General features: G+C 40.9%; 1 protein-coding gene and 1 long non-coding RNA gene across 3 annotated transcripts; both read right to left on the reverse strand.

The window, feature by feature from the left end:
- Window positions 1-7317: 7317 nt before the first annotated feature.
- LOC148124412 (uncharacterized) lies at window positions 7318-10167 on the reverse strand. 2 transcript variants are annotated; one of them, XR_015739888.1, is made up of 2 exons: window positions 8853-10167; window positions 7318-7772 (listed from the first exon to the last, which is right to left on the reverse strand). It is a non-coding gene; the product is annotated as an uncharacterized LOC148124412 (long non-coding RNA). The 2 variants fall into 2 exon arrangements; XR_015739887.1 differs by having other exon boundaries at window positions 7318-7775.
- A 3719-nt stretch (window positions 10168-13886) lies between these two features.
- On the reverse strand, window positions 13887-20533 carry FUT2 (fucosyltransferase 2 (H blood group)). The gene is made up of 2 exons (XM_026712150.2): window positions 20240-20533; window positions 13887-18213 (listed from the first exon to the last, which is right to left on the reverse strand). The coding sequence occupies exons 1-2, from the start codon at window positions 20285-20287 to the stop codon at window positions 17131-17133; spliced, it is 1131 nt and encodes a 376-aa protein (XP_026567935.2). The 5' UTR covers window positions 20288-20533; the 3' UTR covers window positions 13887-17130.
- Between the last annotated feature and the right edge of the window lie 820 nt (window positions 20534-21353).

Raw genomic sequence — 21353 nt, forward strand, 5'->3', positions numbered from 1 at the left:
GAAACTTTTTCACGGCCGCAACAGCTGCTAGGGCTTCTTTGTCTATCTGGCTGTAATTTCGCTCCGTGGCCGAGAGCGTCCTGGAGAAAAAGGCGATGGGGCCTCGGCGCCATTGGGGAGTCTGTGACTAAGGACCGCCCCAATTCCAAAAGGGGATGCGTCTGCTGCCAGTACTAAAGGAAGGTTGGGGTCGAATTGGATGAGCACTGCCTCTGACGTAAGTAGTGATTTGACGGCGTTAAACGCCTGGTCTTCTTTGTGCCCCCAGTGCCACGGTGACTTTTTGTCTAGTAATCTGTGTAGGGGTTCGGCTACTGAGGCTTTATGGGGCAAGAAGGATGCATAAAGTTCAGCAGCCCCAAGAAAGCTTGTAGCTCCGTTTTGGAGGTTGGTGTGGGAGCTTCGTGGATTGCCCTAACCTTGGACTCCAGGGGGTGAATGCCAGAGGCGTCAATTTTATAACCCAGAAAGTCCACCTGTCTAGTGGCAATGGCGCATTTTTTCTTTTTTAACTTGAGGCCATGCTGTCTGAACCTCTCTAACACTGCTCGCACTCTCTGGAAGAGTTGGGGTCTGTCCCTGGCCGAGACCAAGATGTCGTCGAAGTATGGTACTACACCAGGGAGGCCCTGTAAAATCCGCTCCATGAGGGATTGAAAAATACCCGGGCAACACTTACGCCAAATTGGAGATGCTTGCATCGGAAGGCACCCTGTGAGTGACGATGGTCTGAAGTTCCGCTGTTTGGTTATCAACAGGAACTGCTGATATGCTTGAGACATGTCCAATTTAGCAAAAATACTGCCCGGTTCGAATGTGTGTAATAAGTGCTGAATGACGGGCACAGGGTAGGCGCTAACTTGTAAATATTTATTGATTGTTGTCTTGTAGTCCGAGCAAATTCTCAGGCTACCATCTTTCTTAAGGGTGTGACAATGGCGTCTCCCACTTGGCGAAATCTGTTGGCTCAATGACCCCTTGTTTTAGTAGTTTATCCAATTCAGCGTCTAGTTTTGGTCGAATAGCAAATGGAACTCTACGTGGTTTTAATCTGATTGGGACTGCCTGGGGTCAACGGTGAACGAGATGGGGTTCCATTATAACACCCCAGCTCCTCGCTGAACACATCTGCGTAGTCAGCGAATAAGGAGTCAGTGTCTGAGGTTGAGACAGCATGGACTCCTGTTAGCCCTAGGCCGAGGTGGGGAAACCAATCGAGCCCCAATAAGGTGGGTAGATTGCCGTTAACTACCACTAGAGGTAGGTGGCCTTTAAAAGCTCTAAAACTGACAAAGAACTTGCCTCTGCCGATCACGGAATGGCCTTCCCTGGTAGTCCTTCAGACCGAACTGGCATCTCTGAAGCCGGGTAGTAGATAGGCTGGGGTGGAGTCTCTTGAGGGTGTTCCACGAGATTATTGAGAGCGCTGACCCTGTGTCAACCTCCATGTGGCACGGTTTACCTTCTAGGGAAACGGAGAGAGAAATTTTACTAACAGTGTGGCAAGTACGTCTGGCGAGGTGGTGCGTGCGACAGTTTAATACTTGCCTCTGTGGTCCCGAGTGCGAGGACGGGGTCTGTGTGCAGCGCTTTGGGGGCTTGGCAGATTCTCGCGATGTGCCCCCTCTTATGGCAGTTGTTGCAGGTGGCTCCTTTAAATTTGCAGGTGGCCCTTTGATGCGATCCCCCACAGGCTAGGCACAGTGTGATGTGCTTGGGTGGACCGGTGTTTTCTTGTTTGGCCCCCTACCTGCGACCGTCTGTCGTTGGCGAGGCGGTGGACGTCGTTTTCATCGTTGTGGGTTTCATCTGCTTCCACCTCTTCGGAGTGGACTGGGAACGATGCCAGCTTGGCACTTGGGCCCTGAATTTCGGTGGCTGAGTTCGTTGCTAGCTCGGCTGCTAGGGCCTCCTCGACCGCTTGTGCGAGGTTGAGGTCTTTTTTGCTAGCAGGCGCCTCTGTAGGTTGAGATCCTTGACCCCACAAACTAATTGATCGAGGAGCATGTCCTCCAGGTATGTTCCAAACCCGCAGTGCAGGGCTGCTGTTCTGAGGGCGGCCATATATTGATTGATGGTCTCCTTACTCGATTGCTTCCTCATACGGAACGTGAACCTCCTGGCGATTTGTGAAGGCCTGGGAGCATAGTGGTTAGTGAGGATCTCAAGCAACTCGGACCACGGAACGTTTTTCAACTCTCTCGGCGCCACGAGTGCTGCGGCGGTATCGTAAACGGTGGCTCCACAGTAGATTAGGAAATAGGATTTTTCCGATGCTCTCCCACATCCGCCAGGCCGACCGCATCGATGTAATGATTGAAGTGGTTCTTATACCATTCCCACTTCTCTTCGTCTGGTTTGAACGCCGGGAATACTGGGTTGGAACTCATGGTGCTGGAACGGCTGGGCTACCTGCGGAAAAAATCTCTCTGGGACAACGGGCGCTCGTGGGTTACTAGTGATATCAGCTCTGGAGAGGTTTTTTGCTACCCTCTCTTTCTCTCTCTGGTTACCACGTTGGCTGTTAGCCGTTGGAGGTGTCTCGATTCGCGCCAAAATGGGCGTTAGTGACTTCCTACAGCGCTGTGTTGTGTCTCATACTGGCTCGAAATTCAAATGACACCCGTTTGAATTTCGCGCCAATACAGAGCGGCTGCGGCTCGCAGCGCTTCACTTTCCCTGCAGCGGGGCTAACAAGCGGCTACAGACGCTTCTAACTTTTGAACCAGACCGCTTTCTCTGGCTGCGGATCAGCGTTTGCTCTTTTTGATTGCTCGTTTTGTTGGCTGACCGCTCTCTCTGGCTGCGGATCAGCGTTTCCCTTACCGCCAGCCGATCGCTCTCTCTGGGCTGCGGATCGGTGGCTAGTGACTCAGCGGTTGCATGGTGCTTCTGGTAGCCATCCCATCCTCGTCGCCAGTGTTAAGTTTGAGCAATGAGAGGCTGAACCAGAGCATGAGTGCAACAATACTTTATTTTACAATAAAGGGCTGACCGTGCTTGCCAAGCCTGGAACTGGCTCGCAGCAATCAGCAACCGGTTGGACCCCGCAGCCTGCTTTTATAGCTGGCTGCTGGGGAGAACCAACCAATGGGAATGGGGGAATAACGCCCACATAAAGTGAGTGGACCTGAGTGAGAACTCCTTGAGTCCTCAGGACACAACATCTAGTTTAATGAAAAGAAGGGCTAGGGGTGACATGATAGCAATGTTCCAATATCTCAGGGGTTGGCATAAAGAAACTATTCTCCAAAGCACCTGAGGGCAGGACAAGGATCACTGGATGGAAACTAATCAAGGGGAGAAGCAACTAGAACTAAGGAGAAATTTCCTGACAATTGCACAGTGGAGCAACTTGCCTCCAGAAGTTGTGAATCCTCCAACACAGGCCATTTTAAACAAGAAATTGGATTACTATTTGTCTGAAATGGTATAGGGTTTCAGGCCTGAGCAGCAACTAAAGACCTTCAAGCTCCTTTCCAGCTCTGTTACTCTATTCTAAACTCCTAGAAACAACAAAAGGGAAATCTACTATGAAATTGCTTCAACTGAAATTTGCAGTCCAAAAACATATCTATTATTCCAGTAATAATAGGGACAATCGAAGACAAGCTCTTTACATTTTTATATGACAATGCAGATATTTGAAGAAAGCTATTTTATAATTATATAATTTTTCAGGCCTATTTTTGGATAACTTTTTCAATTTTTTTTAAAATATATATAGATAAAATTAATTGGAGCTTGCAGATTATTACTGAAGTGGATACTTCCTTATCTACTATCCTATCCTAAAACCAAGTCTATTGGAGCTCTCTCAATCTGTAGGAAAATCTCCTGTGGTCAAATACTAGCTGATGTTGAAAGGCAGTCATATTCTTGAGCCCTAAAGAAAGAAAAACAAAACAAAACAAAAATCAGGATTAAAAAGAAGGCACAAAACAATTCCATAGGTAACCATTAGATGGACTCAATGGTAAATTATGTTCATGTTACATCAGCTATTAGAAATTTTATATGCTGTCCTCAAGCATGAACAGTCACCAGAGGCAGTTTCTTAAAAAACCATAAAGGAACAACCTGGTGTAATAATCCATCCTTTACAGGCAAGTTCAACAAACCAAGTGAGAAAAATGCTAATCCCTGAAAGCAAAGATGGATAAAGCAACTTTAGATAAAGCATTAAAAAGTAGGCATTAACTCGAGAGGAATTAGATTCTAGATTCTCACAAGCCACACCTCAGATTTTATTGGACTGCATGCTCCATTCTTTTTTGAGCCTACGCACTTGTGTTTTAAGGTTTAGCAATCAGTGTTTCTCCAGCCACTCCAGAATATTCAACAAACCACTGAGGTAAGCCATGGCTTAGTGATATGTGAGTATTGCTCTTAAGTTACTATTAAGTTCTAACTCAGTTTCCAGTTACCTTTTGGGAAAAAGCTTTGGGACAACCATGACCTGGATGATTGAGAATCTCCGTAGAATATTTCATTGCAAAGCTCCATCTGTTATCTCATCTAAGCCTCAGATACTAAGATCTGATCTCTGTTGCTCACCGGGACCAAAGGTTTTTTTTATCTTCTGAGCTTTCAGACTCCTTCTAGAACCCATCTTCAGGGAACTTCTCCCTAGCAAACTGTGTGCTGTTCTGCATGTGGTATTTATAGTGCCTGTTGTACGTAGCTTTTTAGATGTTGATTGGGGTGTGTTGATGGCTGGCTTTTACATCATTAGCTGTCATTCGTTTATGCTGCCTAGCCCTGCCTACAAAGTACTTGATAGGCTGGTGGTAGATCAGCATTTCTGTTGACTGACAAGGGACCAGTTTCCCAGGCTTCAATCATTTCCCTGGCTGTTTTTGTGCCTGCTCATCCAACAATTTAGATTAAATGTGTAATTAAATTAAATGTGTTTCATTGTTCAACAGGAGTGCTGATTTACCACCCGGTTCCTCAATCAACAGGAGTACGAATTTACCAACAGCCTATCAAATATTCCTTGGCATCATAATATGTCAATAATAACGTACGGAATACTAATGCTCTGATGGTAATTTGGAAAAATCCTTTCTTAGTGAGCACCTAGAAGCCAAGAGGAACATAACGTGCCAAATTTCAAGTTTGTAAGCTTTAAGGTTCTGGAGATTTTTGTGATGATGCGTGAGTGGTATTTGCTTTTATATATAGAGAAGATAATAGAATCTGTGGCCATGGGAAATATCTCAGAAGGAACTCTCCCTAATTTCTTGATCTGTAAAGATAATCAGGGAGAGATTCTGTTAATGCAATCTTGCAATCAATTAGAATTAGTTCATCTGGTTGGCTTCCTTTAGAGATTGCCTCACAAGGCTGACACTCCCTCTCTGTTACGCCCCATATGTTGCAAGTAAGAGTGCGAATAAATAGATTTTATTGTATTACTGGGAGAAATATCCTTCTGGGTTCAGTTCCAAGTGGGGAAAAAGACACTGGAAACATGGAGGCTGTTGGAAAGATGGTTTAATGGTGAACAAGACCACATGGCTCGGAGCTCCAAAGAAGGAAGGATAATCACATGCTTCAAGGTGGAGGAAAAGATCAAGAAGGGCTGATAGGCTGAGAGTGCCTGGGTTTTATAACCTTTGTTGGGATTTGAATCGGATCTTGTATTCTGATTGGTTGTCAGACTTCCATGGGGCCACGCAGGGGCAGCTCTGTAGGCTGTCCTGAGTTCCAGGCTTGGTTGAGTCTTGCTGGATGATGATGTAATGAAAAGGGCTTTGGGCAATTGCTATAGCTTTACCTGAAGATCTTTGTTATGTAAACTATTCTGGCCCAGGCCTTAATGGTCCACCATTAACAAAGGTCGGGGTGAGCTTCTACTTTTGAGGTGAGTAGTATAGGACATGGTTTTGTTTAATAGCAGCTTCTTTTTGGACAAAAGTTATTTCAATTATGTGGTGGTCTCTCATGGAAAAGATGAGACACAAGCGAGTGTTCTCGGGATGAGAGCCCAGAGCAAATTCCAGTGCTCCCTTTTATTGAGATTTTTAGCATAGCAAGTATAGTCACATTGTGGATTACAATAATTAGATATAGTACAGACTTGATTACAGTTGTCTGAGCTGCTTGATTGTTTCTAGTGTTTGTTCTTAATTTCCTTACACTATCTCAGTGACCTTTAAGCAAGCATGTATGTATAAGGTCTTAGACTAATCATTACCCAATACCCAAGTCAAAGTTTATTCCCACGTCTCCCCTGTTTTAGTTTTTTGATGATTGCGGATGCCTCGGTAGCTTTTCGCCATCTGCAACAGCAGTTCTCCTTCCGTAGGCGTCACCCGACACATTCCTAAAAGTCCAGGGAGACATTGGATACAACAGCATACACAAAGAGAAAATATAATAAGCAATATCACTCCAACAATTAGGTGACGAATCCATGAACCATCTGGCAACCAGGACCAAAGTGCAGACCACACGTCCAGTTCCTCACCCTCTGATTGTAATGGATTCTCCTTCAAGGTTTGTTCCATATGCTGTATAGTAGCTGTAATGTTTGGAGAATAATCAGAGATATACATGCAACAATGCATATGAACCACAGCGCAAACTCCCCCTTGCGCAGCCAAAATAGTGTCCACTGCATATCTGGTTTGCAGGACAAAGTCAAGAATTTTGCCTTGCTCTTCTTCAAGCAGCTTTAGCATTTTAATGGTGTCTTTAAACATAGTAACTGTCCAATTGTTTAAACAATGTAAATCTCTATAGTTCATCATGACTCCTAAAGGGGGAATAACTCCCCTTGATATTTGTGTCCAGTAGTCATGGGTCAAAACAGAGTTTACTTTTGTTGCAGAATGCGCATTGTGGATATGAGCAGTCCCCAAAGATTTTAAAATGACATGAGATGGGATTACTTTCCCAAAGGTGCAGACCCCTTTCCATCGTGCTGGCATGTGATCATAGGCCATCCGTCCACACAGCAACCATAGATTTGCTCCCAGGAGGTGACCAACCTTATTTGGCTCAGCATAGATTAGTTTTGCAAAAGACTCCATTAACATAGCCAAATAAGTGGACGATGGTGCATTATTCCCATTTGCACATTTAGGCAGCTGGTTTTCTGTCGTGGTGGGACAGCATGTGGCAGGAATATATGGACACCCATTTTCATTTATAAGAAATGTTGTGTACAAAGGAAGTAAGATTTTTTGTTTTCATGTCACCCGAATAAACCCGACTTCCATTGCCAATAACAATTGTTTTGTTACAAAATGGATATGTTCCCAAGTAAGTCATATTCTCTACCATCTCATTGTGGGTCCAGCAGATACCCGCCACCTCTTGGATCCGGCTTCCAAGGTGTAAGGTATTTATGTTACTTGTCCAACTGCTAGACCACGTCCCCGAACAACCATAGCATTGTTCCTTATACCAGTCACCTTTGGCCAGAGGTACTGCAACCATTGGAAGCCCTGATGTTTTGTGAGTTGGCATGTGCATACATACCCAACAATCAGTTTTATTATGAAGGTTTGCTAGTTTCTCCATGTCCTGGATCAACGTGTTTCTTTTCCATTCCCCCGAATCCACCCCCTTGCCCCTTTGGCTGATGATAAGGACGCACACAGTGAGCAGGAACCCAAACAACTGTCCCCTCATCTTCAATGGCAGCGTATCCTCGGCCCCAAGTTATCAGCGGGACAGGTCCTTTCCACGTTGGATCTGGCAGTCTCCTATACCAAACTTTTGGTCTTGGCATACCTGCAGAAGGGGAGGAAGCAAAATGCCTACTGGCTGCCGTAGCAGCAGGGGATCCTGTCATGTTTAAAAAATTTAAAGTGTATAAGGTAATATTAAGAATGTTTTGTATGTAAGGCAAACCATATCCATCCACTTCCCCCATTTTTGTTTTTATAAAGCTACAAGCTTTTCCTGTGGAAGTGGCCATTGGTCAATCCAAACTGGCTGAGGGGTTAACAGTTGTAACTTTTCCATTATCCAATAACAATTTTTGTGCGGAACTGTGACAGCAAATCTCTACCCCACAAGTTTATGTGCAGGGGCAACACAAGAGGTTGGATCCTTGCGGTCTCGCCAGTTGCTCTATGCAATGCCATCAACCAATGTACACTACTTCTTGCAAACTGCATACCACCTACGCCACGAACAGCCGGAGAGTCCTCAAGTGCCCATTCATTTGTCCATTCCTTTTGGCGTATCACAGAGACATCTGCTCCGGAATCTATAAGGCCAGAAAATGATTTTCCTTGAATTTCAATTGTCATTTTTGGTTGGTCTGTAGTCAAATTTTTTGTCAGTGCTAGCAATTCTGCAGCAACTGGAGAACTGGCCATTTTAGTGGACCCAAAACTGCCAGTTCGTGGGATCCCAATTAAAGGATTCATAGGAATGTATGGAAGCAATAATAACTGGGCAATAGATTCACCGGCCATTAATGATGCAGGAGTATCAGTGTACTATTGCATCTTAATAACCCCTTTATAATCTTGATCAATATCCCCTGGAATAACAAAGAACCCCTTTTTTGATGCAGAAAACCTGGGAAGTACCAAACCCACTGTTTTTTCTGGCAGTGGCCCATGCAAATGAGTGTCCTCAATGTACACTTGATTAGGAAAAATCACATCAATCGAGTGTAACATTTTTAAACACAAACCTGCATTCCCAGTAGTTGTGGGCGATGCCTTTGTAACAGGCTAGGGAGCGGGGCTAGCTGCACGCCCCAAATTTAGTTTCCCGAATTTTGGTTCTGATCAGAGTGACATTGATTTGCCCAATGAAACCCTTTTTTGCATTTCGGACAGACCGACTTCGGGCGGACGTCCTTATTTTTGTTTTTGTTAAACGCCATCCCCCCCCCCAGGGGCTCGGCACTGGGCTTTAAAATGGCCAGGCTTCCCACAATTAAAACAGTTCCCCGTAGGTTTCATCCCTCTTTTTAATGCCATAGCCAAAGTCTCCATGTTGTAAGCCTGAGAACCCACCACTGCACATGCCTTTAAAAGATCAGCCAGAGTAACCTCACCTCTAGCCACCAAAGGCTGTAAGATACGCTTGCAGTCAGCGTTTGCATTTTCGACTGCCAATCTCAGCAAAAGTTCCTTTGCCGCTTCCTCATTGGAGATTTGCCAGGTAATAGCCAATTGTAGTCTTTCCACAAAATCGTTATAAGACTCAGATGCTGTTTGCTTAATTTGAGAAAAAGACCGTGCCAGGTTTCCCACATCCTGGATGCGGGACAACGCTCCAAGGACAGCCGCCATAACCACGGGAAGTGCGTGATCAGGCAAATTAGTAGCTTGATCAGCAGTGGATTCAAACAAGCCTGCCCCATAGATTTGGTCTGGCGTATACAGCCCCCCCGAATTTCATCCCCTAGTGATAGCTTCCCTTTGGTACTCTGAATCAAAAACCACATACTGAGTAGAACTCAATATCATTCTCATTAAATCTTTCCAGTCATTAGGAATCGTGCGTGACGTAGCCAAACTTGTCAGAAGACCCTTTGTAAAAGGACTTTGAATGCCATAATCTTTAGCGGCTTTCTTGATTTCCCTAAGTACTGCCAACGGAATCGGAACCCATTCCGCCTGCATGTTGCCTTGAGCATCCACTTGCCTATTAACTGGAAACAAATTCATCTGGGGAATCTCATCAGGCTCTAATTTCCCCTCATTGAAAGCCTGATGCATCATTGCTTGAACTTTTCCCATTTGTGGCTGGGGTTTCTCATCCACAGGCGTAGGCGCTGTTGGGGGTGAGAAAACATCCTCCAGCTTTGGAGTCGGAGGGTGCAACACAACTCCTTTATAAGGAGGAAGTTCTGCTAAAGGTTTTAAAAGAGGTTGTTGCTGGGTCTCTAAAGCAGTCATAACAACCTTCCAATATGTCAAAATTTCAGCTGTTGCCCGTGGTTCCTCATGAAGGATAGTTCCAATTTTCCTCCACGTGTCTAACTTTAAAGAGCCCTTCTCTGAGTACCAGGGGCATTGCCACCAGATCTCTTGCAGCAGCTTTTTCACATTACCTCTTGAAAGAGCTATATGCTCCCCTCCAGAAGGTTTAAAGAGAAAGAAATTTGTCCCGACTAGCTTCAGCAGCTCACTAACATGACATTCCTGTGGCTGAGAAAGTTTTCCCTCCATGTTCCCTGAAAAATCCTATTGTCCAGCAATAGTTAAGTACGTACTTTACCTATTCCAGGCGAGGAAACACAGAGGTCCGGCCACGTACCACCTGCAGTGGATCACGTCGGGGTCACCACTTGTGGTGGTCTCTCATGGAAAAGATGAGATACAAGCGAGTGTTCTTGGGATGAGAGCCCAGAACAAATTCCAGTGCTCCCTTTTATTGAGATTTTTAGCATAGCAAGTATAGTCACATTGTGGATTACAATAATTAGATATAATACAGACTTGTTTACAGTTGTCTGAGCTGCTTGATTGTTTCTAGTGTTTGTTCTTAATTTCCTTACACTATCTCAGTGACCTTTAAGCAAGCATGTATGTATAAGGTCTTAGACTAATCATTACCCAATACCCAAGTCAAAGTTTATTCCCACAAATTATTAATTTTGCTTTGGAAAACTCACAGATTGCTGTTGATGTTCATCCATTGTGAGTTAAATACTGGAAGAAATAATACATACACACTTTTATGTTTATAAAATTAAAGATATTCAAATCTTGGAAGGCTGTTCATTATCAGTCTCTCATTCTCTATATTTCAATATTCAGCATCTACTTCATTACTAGAGAACTTGAAAGACCCTTTAGAAATCTGGATGGCACATATCAATATGTGTGTGCAGGTGTGCGTGTGTTTAATTTCTTGTTTGTTTTTTTGTAAATATGTAAATCACATGTTAAAACAGTGTGTCATAACTCTATCAAAAAAGGATTTATTCAGAGGTTGGTAAACTTATGTCAACAATTCATTGATGTTGTTTAAGTATTGTATAATAATTTTCTTTGCTATTCTCTTTCTTGGTGTTTTGATGGAATCCAAATAATGGGGAAAAGTAATAAACTATATCAATCCTTGACTTGCATGAAGTGTCCAGGAGAAGTTATGTGGATTTCAACTCATGATGAAGACTTATAGCATTATACAAACTTTTTAAATTGCTTCTCTCACAACAAGGAAATGGCAAACTACCCTCAGTTAATTAAAGTGTTTTTAGAGATGTCAAATGTACACAAATATACAAAATCCATATATTGGACAAAATGTTTTGTTCCTTTTATTTTTAAGATCAAAGCTGAATAATTTCACGTTCACTTGAGATTCCTCAAGTAATTAATTAGTATCAGCCAATCTCCCCAACTTCTTCTAAAAGCAACATTTTCAGTTCTCCAAAATCTCTAAGGTGTGTTACTTCAGAAATAGCAAGAGAAACAGAATAGAGCAAATTTCAAATGTTTAATACAATGTCAAGAAGCACTTTGGGTTAAGTCAACTTCAAAAGCCGATACAAAAATTTGTGCCACCAGATAAAGACCGAATGCACCAATTATCACATTAAACAAGAGGAAAACCTTCTATGCACCAATTCCACCCGCACTTTCTACAATTTTGTGAACAACAAACTAAAAGACTCAAGGTCCATCCCACCCCTGAAAGGACCTAATGGTAAAGACTGCAACAATGACACCATTAAAGCAAACCTCTTTAACACATTCTTTGGCTCAGTATTTGTAAACAGCAATGGATCGTGCCCAGTATTTCCTAGTCAAACCACAGACAACTACAATGATCTAATACATATCGATTTTTTAGAAGACAATGTTGAAAAAGCACTACACAATCTAAAACCATTTCTATTGGATCGGATGGAATATGTGCCTACTTCTTTAAAAAGTTATCCACTGCCATAGCTGAACCTCTAAATATAATCTTTGAAAAATCTTTCAGGACCAGCTCCTTGCCAAAACTATGATCGCTAGCCATGGTCATCCCCATCTTCAAAAAGGGAGACCCCAGCCTAGTTGAAAATTACAGACCAATCTCTTTATACTGCGTCACCTGTAAAGTCATGGAATTAATTATTATCCAATCCATTATCCTCCACTTAGAGACAAACAACCTACTCTCTAATAAACAATATGGTTTCAGAAAAAAACTATCCTGTAATCTGTAACTCTTATACTGCAAAAACATATGGACTACACAAGTCGATCAGGGCAAAACAATAGACGCAATTTACATAGACTTGTGTAAAGCCTTTGATTCAGTGGTACATGACAAACTACTCCTAAAACTAAAATCTTATGGTATCTCTGGACAACCGCATAACTGGATAGAAGCATTCCTGTCAAACAGACAACAAATGGTCAAAACTGGGATTGTCCTATCAAATTCTGTACCTGTCAACAGTGGTGTCCCCCAAGGCAGTGTTCTAAAACTTTCTTCATACTCTACATAAATGACCTCTGTGATCATATTAAGAGCAACTGCGTTCTTTTTGCTGATGATGTAAAGCTATTCAACACCACCAACAATAGTGCTACCCTTCAAAAAGACCTCGACTATGTATCAGAATGGTCAAACAAATGGCAACTTCAAATCTCAACAAATAAATGCTCTGTCTTACATATTGGCAAAAAAAATCAGAAAATAAAATACAAGCTGAATAGTCAAGACCTTGTTGATGATCCAAACTTTGTCAAGGACCTTGGAGTATTCATCTCTAATGATCTGTGCTACAGCCTACTGTAACTACATAGCCAAAAAGGCATTAAGAGTTATTAACTTAATCCTGCGTAGCTTTTTCTCCGGTAATATCACACTACTAACTGGAACCTACAAAACATTTGCTAGACCAATACTTGAATACAGCTCATCAGTCTGGAACCCACATTACGTAACTGATATTAATATAGTTGAGAAAGTCCAGAAATATTTCACAAGAAATATTTCCTCTACTCATTGCAGAATACCTTATGCCGCCAGTCTTGAAATTCTAGACCTAGGTAACCTAGAACTACGCTGCCTTTGGTCCGATCTCAGTATAGTACATAAAATCATACATTACAATATCCTACTTGCAAATGTCTTCAGCTTCAACCATAACAATACAAGAGCACACAATAGATACAAACTCAAGGTAAACCACACCAAACTTGATTGCAGGAAATACGAATTCAGCAACAGAGTGGTCAATATCTGGAATACCTGACTCTACCTGACTCTGTGGTTTCTTCCCCAACCCCCAAAACTTTAACCTTAGACTGTCTACTATTGACCTCACCCCTTTCCTAAGAGGTCTGTAGGAAGCGTGCATAAGCACACCAACGGACCTACCGTCCCTGTCCTATTGTGTTTTTTTCCTATATGTATCCATTTCATGTATTCATAACTATGTTTATACTTATACCTGTTATCTTATAATTGCTTGACAAAATAAAATAAATAAAAATAAAAAGTCAATCTCATCTTCAAGGTATATAAAAGTTTTTAAAAGTAATTCATCAGTATAATGAGGACCCAGATTGTTTGGGGCAATATGTTGTCTCTGTAAACTGTTTAGAGAGGATCTGAAAAGCACTGTGAAGCGGTATATAAGTCTAAGTGCTAATCCTATTTACTTGTTCCAAATAACAGCTGTGTGAGGCTTGATTTAAGAAGAAAGAAGAAACTGAATTTATCTGCTATTTTAAAATTCTATCATATAACGTAAACTTTTTATGAGTAAGAAGGTCAAAACTATTGCCTATGTTATCTATATATTTTGAAGCATTTAGTGCTTGTATTGAAACTAATCTCCAAATAAATGAGATCACCAATCTTTGATAATTCAGTGGGATGAAGAAAGCTGAGTCCAGAGATCAAATGAATTCTGAAACTTTTTATTCCAATGAATAACCATCAAAGTCAGGAGATAAGATAATAGAAAATTAAATCTTCACTTTTCAACAAAGAATAGTAATTTATATACTGTACAGCAGTACAAATCATAATGGATGATCTGGGCAGGGATTTTTATGAAACAGTGTAGGCATTTGCTTGAAATAATCATAAAGAATTTAAATAAAAAGTTCTCTTATACATTGAATTCACAGTGACCCATTTCTATTGTTAGAAAATCTGTTTTATTATAAAGAAATGATAGTGGAGGATTATTATATAGCCATATAGATTGGTAGCAGAGAATGATTACATAGATGACATATGGTTACATGGTTACATACAGATCAAATAAAATGTATGTGTAAAGTTATCATGGGCTTTGCTGCTTAATGGGTTTAACTGTCATAGAAAATTCTCCTCAGAAAAAACAGAGCCATAGGTTATAACCATAGATGCAAACTAAACACTGCCGTCTAGATAATAATAATGAAACAACTTCAAAACAGAATATTTGGGATACTATGAAAGCAATTATAAGAGGTACAACAATTTCCTATAATTCTATGAGAAACATGAGAACTTATGCCCGACAAAACGTATTACAACAACAAATCAAAGACTTAGAAATACAATTACAAAAAACCTCTAAGATCCAAGGTATACAAAACCAGTTAATATTAGCCAAACATAAGCTGAATTTAATTGAACAAGATAAAATAGAAGTTAGTTTGAGAAGGTCCAAACAAAATTATTTTGAACACGCTAATAAACCAGGAAGATGGCTATCTTATAAACTTAAAAAAGAAAAAGAAAAGAGATGGATACACGAACTAATAGACGAGAAAGGCATACCACAACATGAGATTGAGAAAAAAAAAGATATTATATTAAACTATTTTCAAAGATTATATAAAAAAGAAGAAATCAATGAAGACAAAATAAGAACTTATCTGGAGAATACGAATGATAAAACAATAGGGGAAGGAGAGAAAGAATTATTAAATAAGGATATTACATGGTCTGAGTTGAAATCTGCAATGGAGAACCAAAGTAATAATAAATCCCCTGGTCCTGATGGGATTCCAGTAGAATTGTACAAAGCTACAATAGAGTTAGTAGGGCCACTGATGCTGGAAGTGTTCAATGAAGTACTTTTGGCAGCCAAAATGCCAGACTCATGGAGGGGGGCGTTGATTTTGTTAATTCCGAAGGAGGATGTAGATGCCAGATATATCAACAATTATAGACCAATTTCACTTTTAAACGCTGATTATAAATTATTTACCTCAATTATAGTGAATAGAGTAAAACAAGTTTTAAATTTATACATTCATGAAGATCAAAATGGTTTCCTTCCATCCCGCCAAATCAAAAATAATCTAAGAACTGTTATTGACGTCTTAGAATATTATGAAGTTCATCCAGAGAAACAATTTGCACTCATGTTTTTAGATGCTGAGAAAGCATTTGATAATCTACATTGGCACTTTTTAATACAAAAAATCTATAACATGAGTCTGGGCACTAAATTTGAGAACATTATCACAACAATTTACAACACCCAACAGGCCAACATACTAATTAATGGTGAACAAACAGGCCCATTAAACATTGAAAAGGGCGTCCGACAGGGTTGCCCCCTCTCACCCCTCCTATTTATACTTGCTTTAGAATCACTGTTAACGCGGATAAGACAACACTCTGAAATCCAAGGAGTAAGGGTGAAAGCAGAGGAATATAAACTACAGGCATTCGCAGACGATATGGTTTTCTTCCTAGAGGAACCCATGGAAAAAGGACATAACCTAATAAAAGAAAATTCTCCTCAGAACAAACAGAGCCATGGGTTATAACCATAGATGCAAACTAAACACTGCCGTCTACTGGCCGAATGATTCTGTAGTTGTTGCAATAAAAAATACGTTCTAGCACAGGGGTTGCCAACCTTTTGGACCTCAGGGACCACCGAACTCATAATTTTAAATCCTGTGGACCCTGGGAAAATCCAAAAAAAACTCTGCAGGAAAATTTCTCACCCCATTTTCCTACCAATCGATCATTCTTTATTTGGGATCGCAGGATACCGCCTCCAGCTCCATTCTGGGGGGTGGGGGTGGAGAGACTTTTGGCTTCATGCAAGGAAAGCAGCAAAAATCTTTCTCTCTCTCTCCCAAACTCCACCAGAAATGAGTCTTTGTGAAACTTGTCACTCTGGCGTAGCTTCTTGGAGCAGGATGTCTTGCAGGATCCCAAAGACTCATTTCTGGCAGAGTTTGGGGGAGAGAAAGAAAGACTTTTGCTGCTTTCCTTGCGTGCAGCCAAAAGCAGAAGAAAGAAGCAGCCTGGTGCCAGACAAGGTGGGACCACCCTTTTCCCCCTCCTCTCACTACCTCGTGTTGTTTGCAATGCAAGCGTTGTATGCCCACGGGCTATGTAGGGGGCACAGCCTTGTGTTCCCACACAGCATGGATTAATTGCTTTGGTGGATGCTTTGGGGATGACATTTCTCTGTGGACCACCAAAATTTTCTCACAGACCAACATTGGTCCCCAGCCCGTTGGTTGGCGACCACTGCTCTAGCATGTATTCCAACAGCTATCATAAATTGTGATGGTTGTAAATTGAGTTATCCATATGACCCAGTGATTTCATGATCTTTTTTTTGTAATGGTTGTACAGCTACCATCGCAGTCATAAAGTGAACGTCACAATTGCAAAGCAAACACCACAGTCATAAAGTAAATGCCACTTTTGTAAAGTGACCTCCATTGTTTACTATGGGTCAGTTTTGCCAAAAACTGGAAGTAAATGCTGATTTTTTTGCAAAAATGTTGTAAAACATAGTCATGGGACCAAGGGATGCTGCAAACTGCTTTAAATGCAGAATGGTTGCTGTGCCCCTGACATGCGGTTCACATGATTGTGGGAACAGAGAAGGGAGAATGGCACCCATCATAATTTTGTAACTGAGTTGTAAATAGCCCTGGAGAGATCTGTCTTCACTTCAACTGGTTGCTAAGTGTCTGGTCATAAGCTGAGGGCTACCTGTACATCTTTTTAGTAGTATCTCATTAAACATGAGTTTAATCCAGTTTCCCCAGTTTAATTATCCGATCAATTTGTATGCCTTTGTATCTCACAGAACAACTCTGGGTGGCTCACAATACCCTTCAAAAAGGAGCCACCATGAAAAAGCAGCTCCTTAGATACCTTTAAGTGGCAATATGCCAGGAAAGGATCTACCCGACCTTATGGGTGGACAGATACTTATGGGTTTTAGGATTGTACAGATGATTTGGGCATCAATGGGGAAAGATCAGCTGGGATTGCAATCCACTCAGGTAAGAAGGTTGCAGAGGGCTTGAAGACCTTAAGAAATGGAGAGTCCAGGAGGGTATAATTGGCTAAATAAACAACCTTCCCACCTGCTAGGTAAGCAGCCCAGATACCAAAAGTCCCAATGGTCATGATTGTGTGGTTGCAATGAGCAAGGAGAGCAAAATCCCTTCCTGGGGAGGCTTCCTTCCCATCCCCAGCAAAGTAAACGTCCCCCCTGGAGGCATCAATGTTCTTCTTGCACCACTCCATCCCATTGCTGGTGACCACAAAGATGGGATTGAGGTATTTATTTCTGAAGTAGTCCATGGCTTTCTCCAAGTAACCTTTGTCAGCCACCACACCTTTCCAGGTTTTGGGCATTACCTTCACATAATCCCCTCTCCGGACATGCACTCCGACATATGTCACATTCTGATGTTTCCCCCGCAAGATTTGCAGGTAGTGATTGGCCTCTTTCTTGATGTGGTCATGGAAAGTGAACTCCTTTAGTATTTCCTGGCGGATGTGGTGATAAAAGGTGTAAGAACAAGGGTAGCCCATCAATTGGACATATTTCCCCTGGATGTGACGATAGTCCTCTGACATCCAATCATGCAAATAAACTCTCCTCCATTGGATCCTTCTAAACACCTTAGCAGAGAGCACAGGCAAAGTGATCTTGAAGACTGGTGATAGAGCTGAATGCATTTTTGGATGGATGTAGGCTTGATATCCATTGAGCTTGGCTAAGGCATAAAGGGTGGCGTATTGTCCCATCTGGTTCCCAAAACGCCCAATAGAGTTCACAGTCCATATTCCAGCATCAATAGCCTCAGAGGACAAGTTAGAATTAGGGGCAATGCGCTGGAATACAAGTTGTCCTATCCAGGAAGAATTGAATGTGGATGTGATGGATGTGATGGATAGATAAGTGGTCTTCCCAGGTAGACAAAAAATTATGAACAAAGAAAGGATCCCCAAAATGTAGAAGAGCTGGAGATATCTCTTTTTTGATGCTTTATTGTTACAAAAGAGAGAATCCTAAAGAAAAACGTAAATTGAATTCAATACTCAGATGTGATAGCACACTGACACTCTTGATAGTTCAAATCCTTCAACTTCCCTTCCTTCAATAGTTACAAAGTTCTTGCTAAATTTAACAGTAGAACATGGTCAAATTTCACCAGCATTTTTTGAGACTTGGTTTGAGTAAACTGATTTTATTTTTAATGTGAAAAAGGATTGGTTTGCTTTTGTCTTCCCTTTTCATTCTTACTTTTTGAAAGAGCAAAAATGCAATTTTTGCCAAACATTCACCAATTGCTACTGAATTTGGAGCATGTATTCTTGCAATGCGAGGGGTTTGAATAATGTATCAGCCATGCCATAAACCATAGCTGAGACTGGAAGTTTTTAAGAAGAAATTGGACAAGAGTTTGTCTGGAATGTTATAAGGTTTCCTGCCTGTGCAGGGGGTTTGGCTGAAAGATCTCTGAGGTCCCTTCCAGTTCTGTCATTCTGTTATTCCGATAAATTATTATGGCTAATTTTTCACAACCCAATACCTGATGGTTTAGCACAAGCTGTGAACTCAACATAACTTATATCCACTTAGAGAACTGAAAGCTCATGCTGCTGACCATAAATAGGTCTACAACTGGTTTATATTTGGCTGGGAATAGCTTTGACCCTTATAAGTAAGTAGTAAGTAACATTATGTGCAGGGGTGGGATTCAAATATCTTAACAACTGATTCTGTGGGTGTGGCCCAATTTGTGGGTGTGGCTTGGTGATCATGTGATTAGGTGAGCATGGCTTGTATGTAAATATTATAAATATTGATTAAATATTGATTTTTTTATAAAAAAGAGCAATTTTTACCCAAAAGCAAGCAAAGCAGGCAGGCAGATTGAGTTGCTTACAGAATCACAGATTCACTTAGAAATCTATCTATCTGCAATTGGCTATCTTAGTCTGTCACATAAAATTTGCTTGCAAGCAAACTCACAAAATTAACTCACAACACACCATGTATGTAAATATTGATCTTTTTATAAAAAAGAGCAACTTTTACCCAAAAGCAGGCAAAGCAGGCAGGCAGATTGAGTTGCTCACAGAATCACAGATTCACTTAGAGATCTATCTGCAATTGGCTGTCTTAATCTGTCACATCAAATTTGCTAGCAAGTAAACTCACAAAATTAACTCACAACACACCATGTATGTAAATATTGATCTTTTTATAAAAAAGAGCAACTTTTACCCAAAAGCAGGCAAAGCAGGCAGGCAGATTGAGTTGCAAGGCATTAAGATTGATTACAAGGCATAAACTTTTAATGCAGTTTGTTAGTGTCCTTCTGATTTTGTGATTTAAAGTCTCTTACCTTAATGTTCTACTTGAAATCACCTGGTTGGGTGCTAAGATTGCTGGACTCTACCATTATTGAAATAGGAATGGGGTGGGTGGTTTGGAGTTACTTTTATTTTGGAAGAGAGTAAAAAAAATCTTTCACCCCATGAGAAGTCTGGCTCACTTGTTGGAGAGTGCTATGGGCAATGTTCCTCATTCGGCTTTTTGTCCCAACTCTCCTGGCTTTCTCTGTTACCATTACCTTGTCTTTATCTTTCACCAAAATAACTTCAAGCAAAAGCTTGGCTTTCTTCTCTTCCTTAATACCACAGATGTTCCTTGTCTCTGGCCATGTGACTCTATGGCAGCTTGTCTGCCCAATTGCTGAACTGGTGGAATTGAATCTTGTGGAAAGGTGAAGATGGCAAGATGCATCCAGTGGAAAGAGAAGTTTGGTTCTGAAGGAGAGGAGGAGGTCATCAAAACTGGGGAAACAGCTGGATATTTTAAATGCCTTGGTCCTTCTTTTCAGAATCTAACCATGAATCCTTACCTTTCCATGGGTCCTTAACCAGCAAATCTGAACTATCCCATTCTTTTTTCTTTCCCTTTTTGAAATCTCAAAATATCTGCTATATTTAATGTCCATCATCTTTCCACCATAGGCTGACATACACACACACACACACACACACGCCCCATATTGATAATCCTTACCTTGTTGTCCAGCATTTTCCTACCATTGTCTCTTCTATTCACGACCATCAGTTTCAACTTTCGCAATTTATCATAGACTTTGTGGGTCTGAGTGAATCCTGAAATCTTCTATTCTTTGTCACTTTTGATGAAATGTGCTGCAGCTCACCAAACTTTGCAGCTTTTAATGAAATTGTTAGTCATAAATATCTTCTAATTTATGTTATCATAAACCAACATTGCTCTCTCTGAATAGTACAATGTCCATTCTTTCAGTGCCTCGTTTAGCTAATCTAATTATGCCTCCACGCTCCCCAGTTTGTTCCCAGTTGTGATTCAAAAAAAAGACCCAACACAAATCTTTTTCATTGGCTCATAGTGAAAGATTAACTTGGGAGCCTTAAATTCTACTCAATCATTTAAAAGGACTTAGCTATTTGAGCAAACTTATAAATATTCAATTTTTTTTTCTTCCCATGGAACTTGCTGTAACTTGATTCAGAACAAATAAGAACATCTTCTGTTCTACTTATTCATAAATCTAGTATTTTCCCCCTTCCACAACTGATCAAATAGAAAACCCATGGATCACTTGCAATTTGACAGACATAATCCCCTATAAATAAATGAATAAATATTCCTCTAAGCCAAAAAATAAATATTCCCCTAGCCTCAACAAGGTTCTGGACATCTTCCCCAATATTTTTATTTAACTGGAAATAAAATCAAATACAATTTCAAACATTTTACCTGGTTGGTCATCAGTAAATATTGACTGGTTTGAAATATTCTAAAAAAACCTATATAGACACCAATAAATGTAATACAAATTGTTTTATTAAAACTACTGATTAAAATCATGAGCTTCTGTTCCATCTAAACCTGATAGTAAATTTTCCCTCAGGTAGGACAACATTTGCAGGCATTGAATGAAGACATTTCTGTGGCCAAGATCAAATTACCAGAACAGAGTAGTAAGGGCCCACAATTTCCAAAGAGCTAAAAATGTTCCTATCTCAAATGAATTCTTCTAACTCCCGAACATTCTTCTTTTCCCTAGAGATAGGTATTTACCATCCAAGATTGCTTTTTTCTTATTTCACCATGAAGATGAAACTCCTTTCCTGGCAAGTAT

Source organism: Pseudonaja textilis, chromosome Z, assembly GCF_049901715.1.
Source record: "Pseudonaja textilis isolate UNSWEBS1 chromosome Z, rPseTex1.2, whole genome shotgun sequence".
In the NCBI taxonomy this organism is placed as follows: Eukaryota; Metazoa; Chordata; class Lepidosauria; order Squamata; family Elapidae; genus Pseudonaja; species Pseudonaja textilis.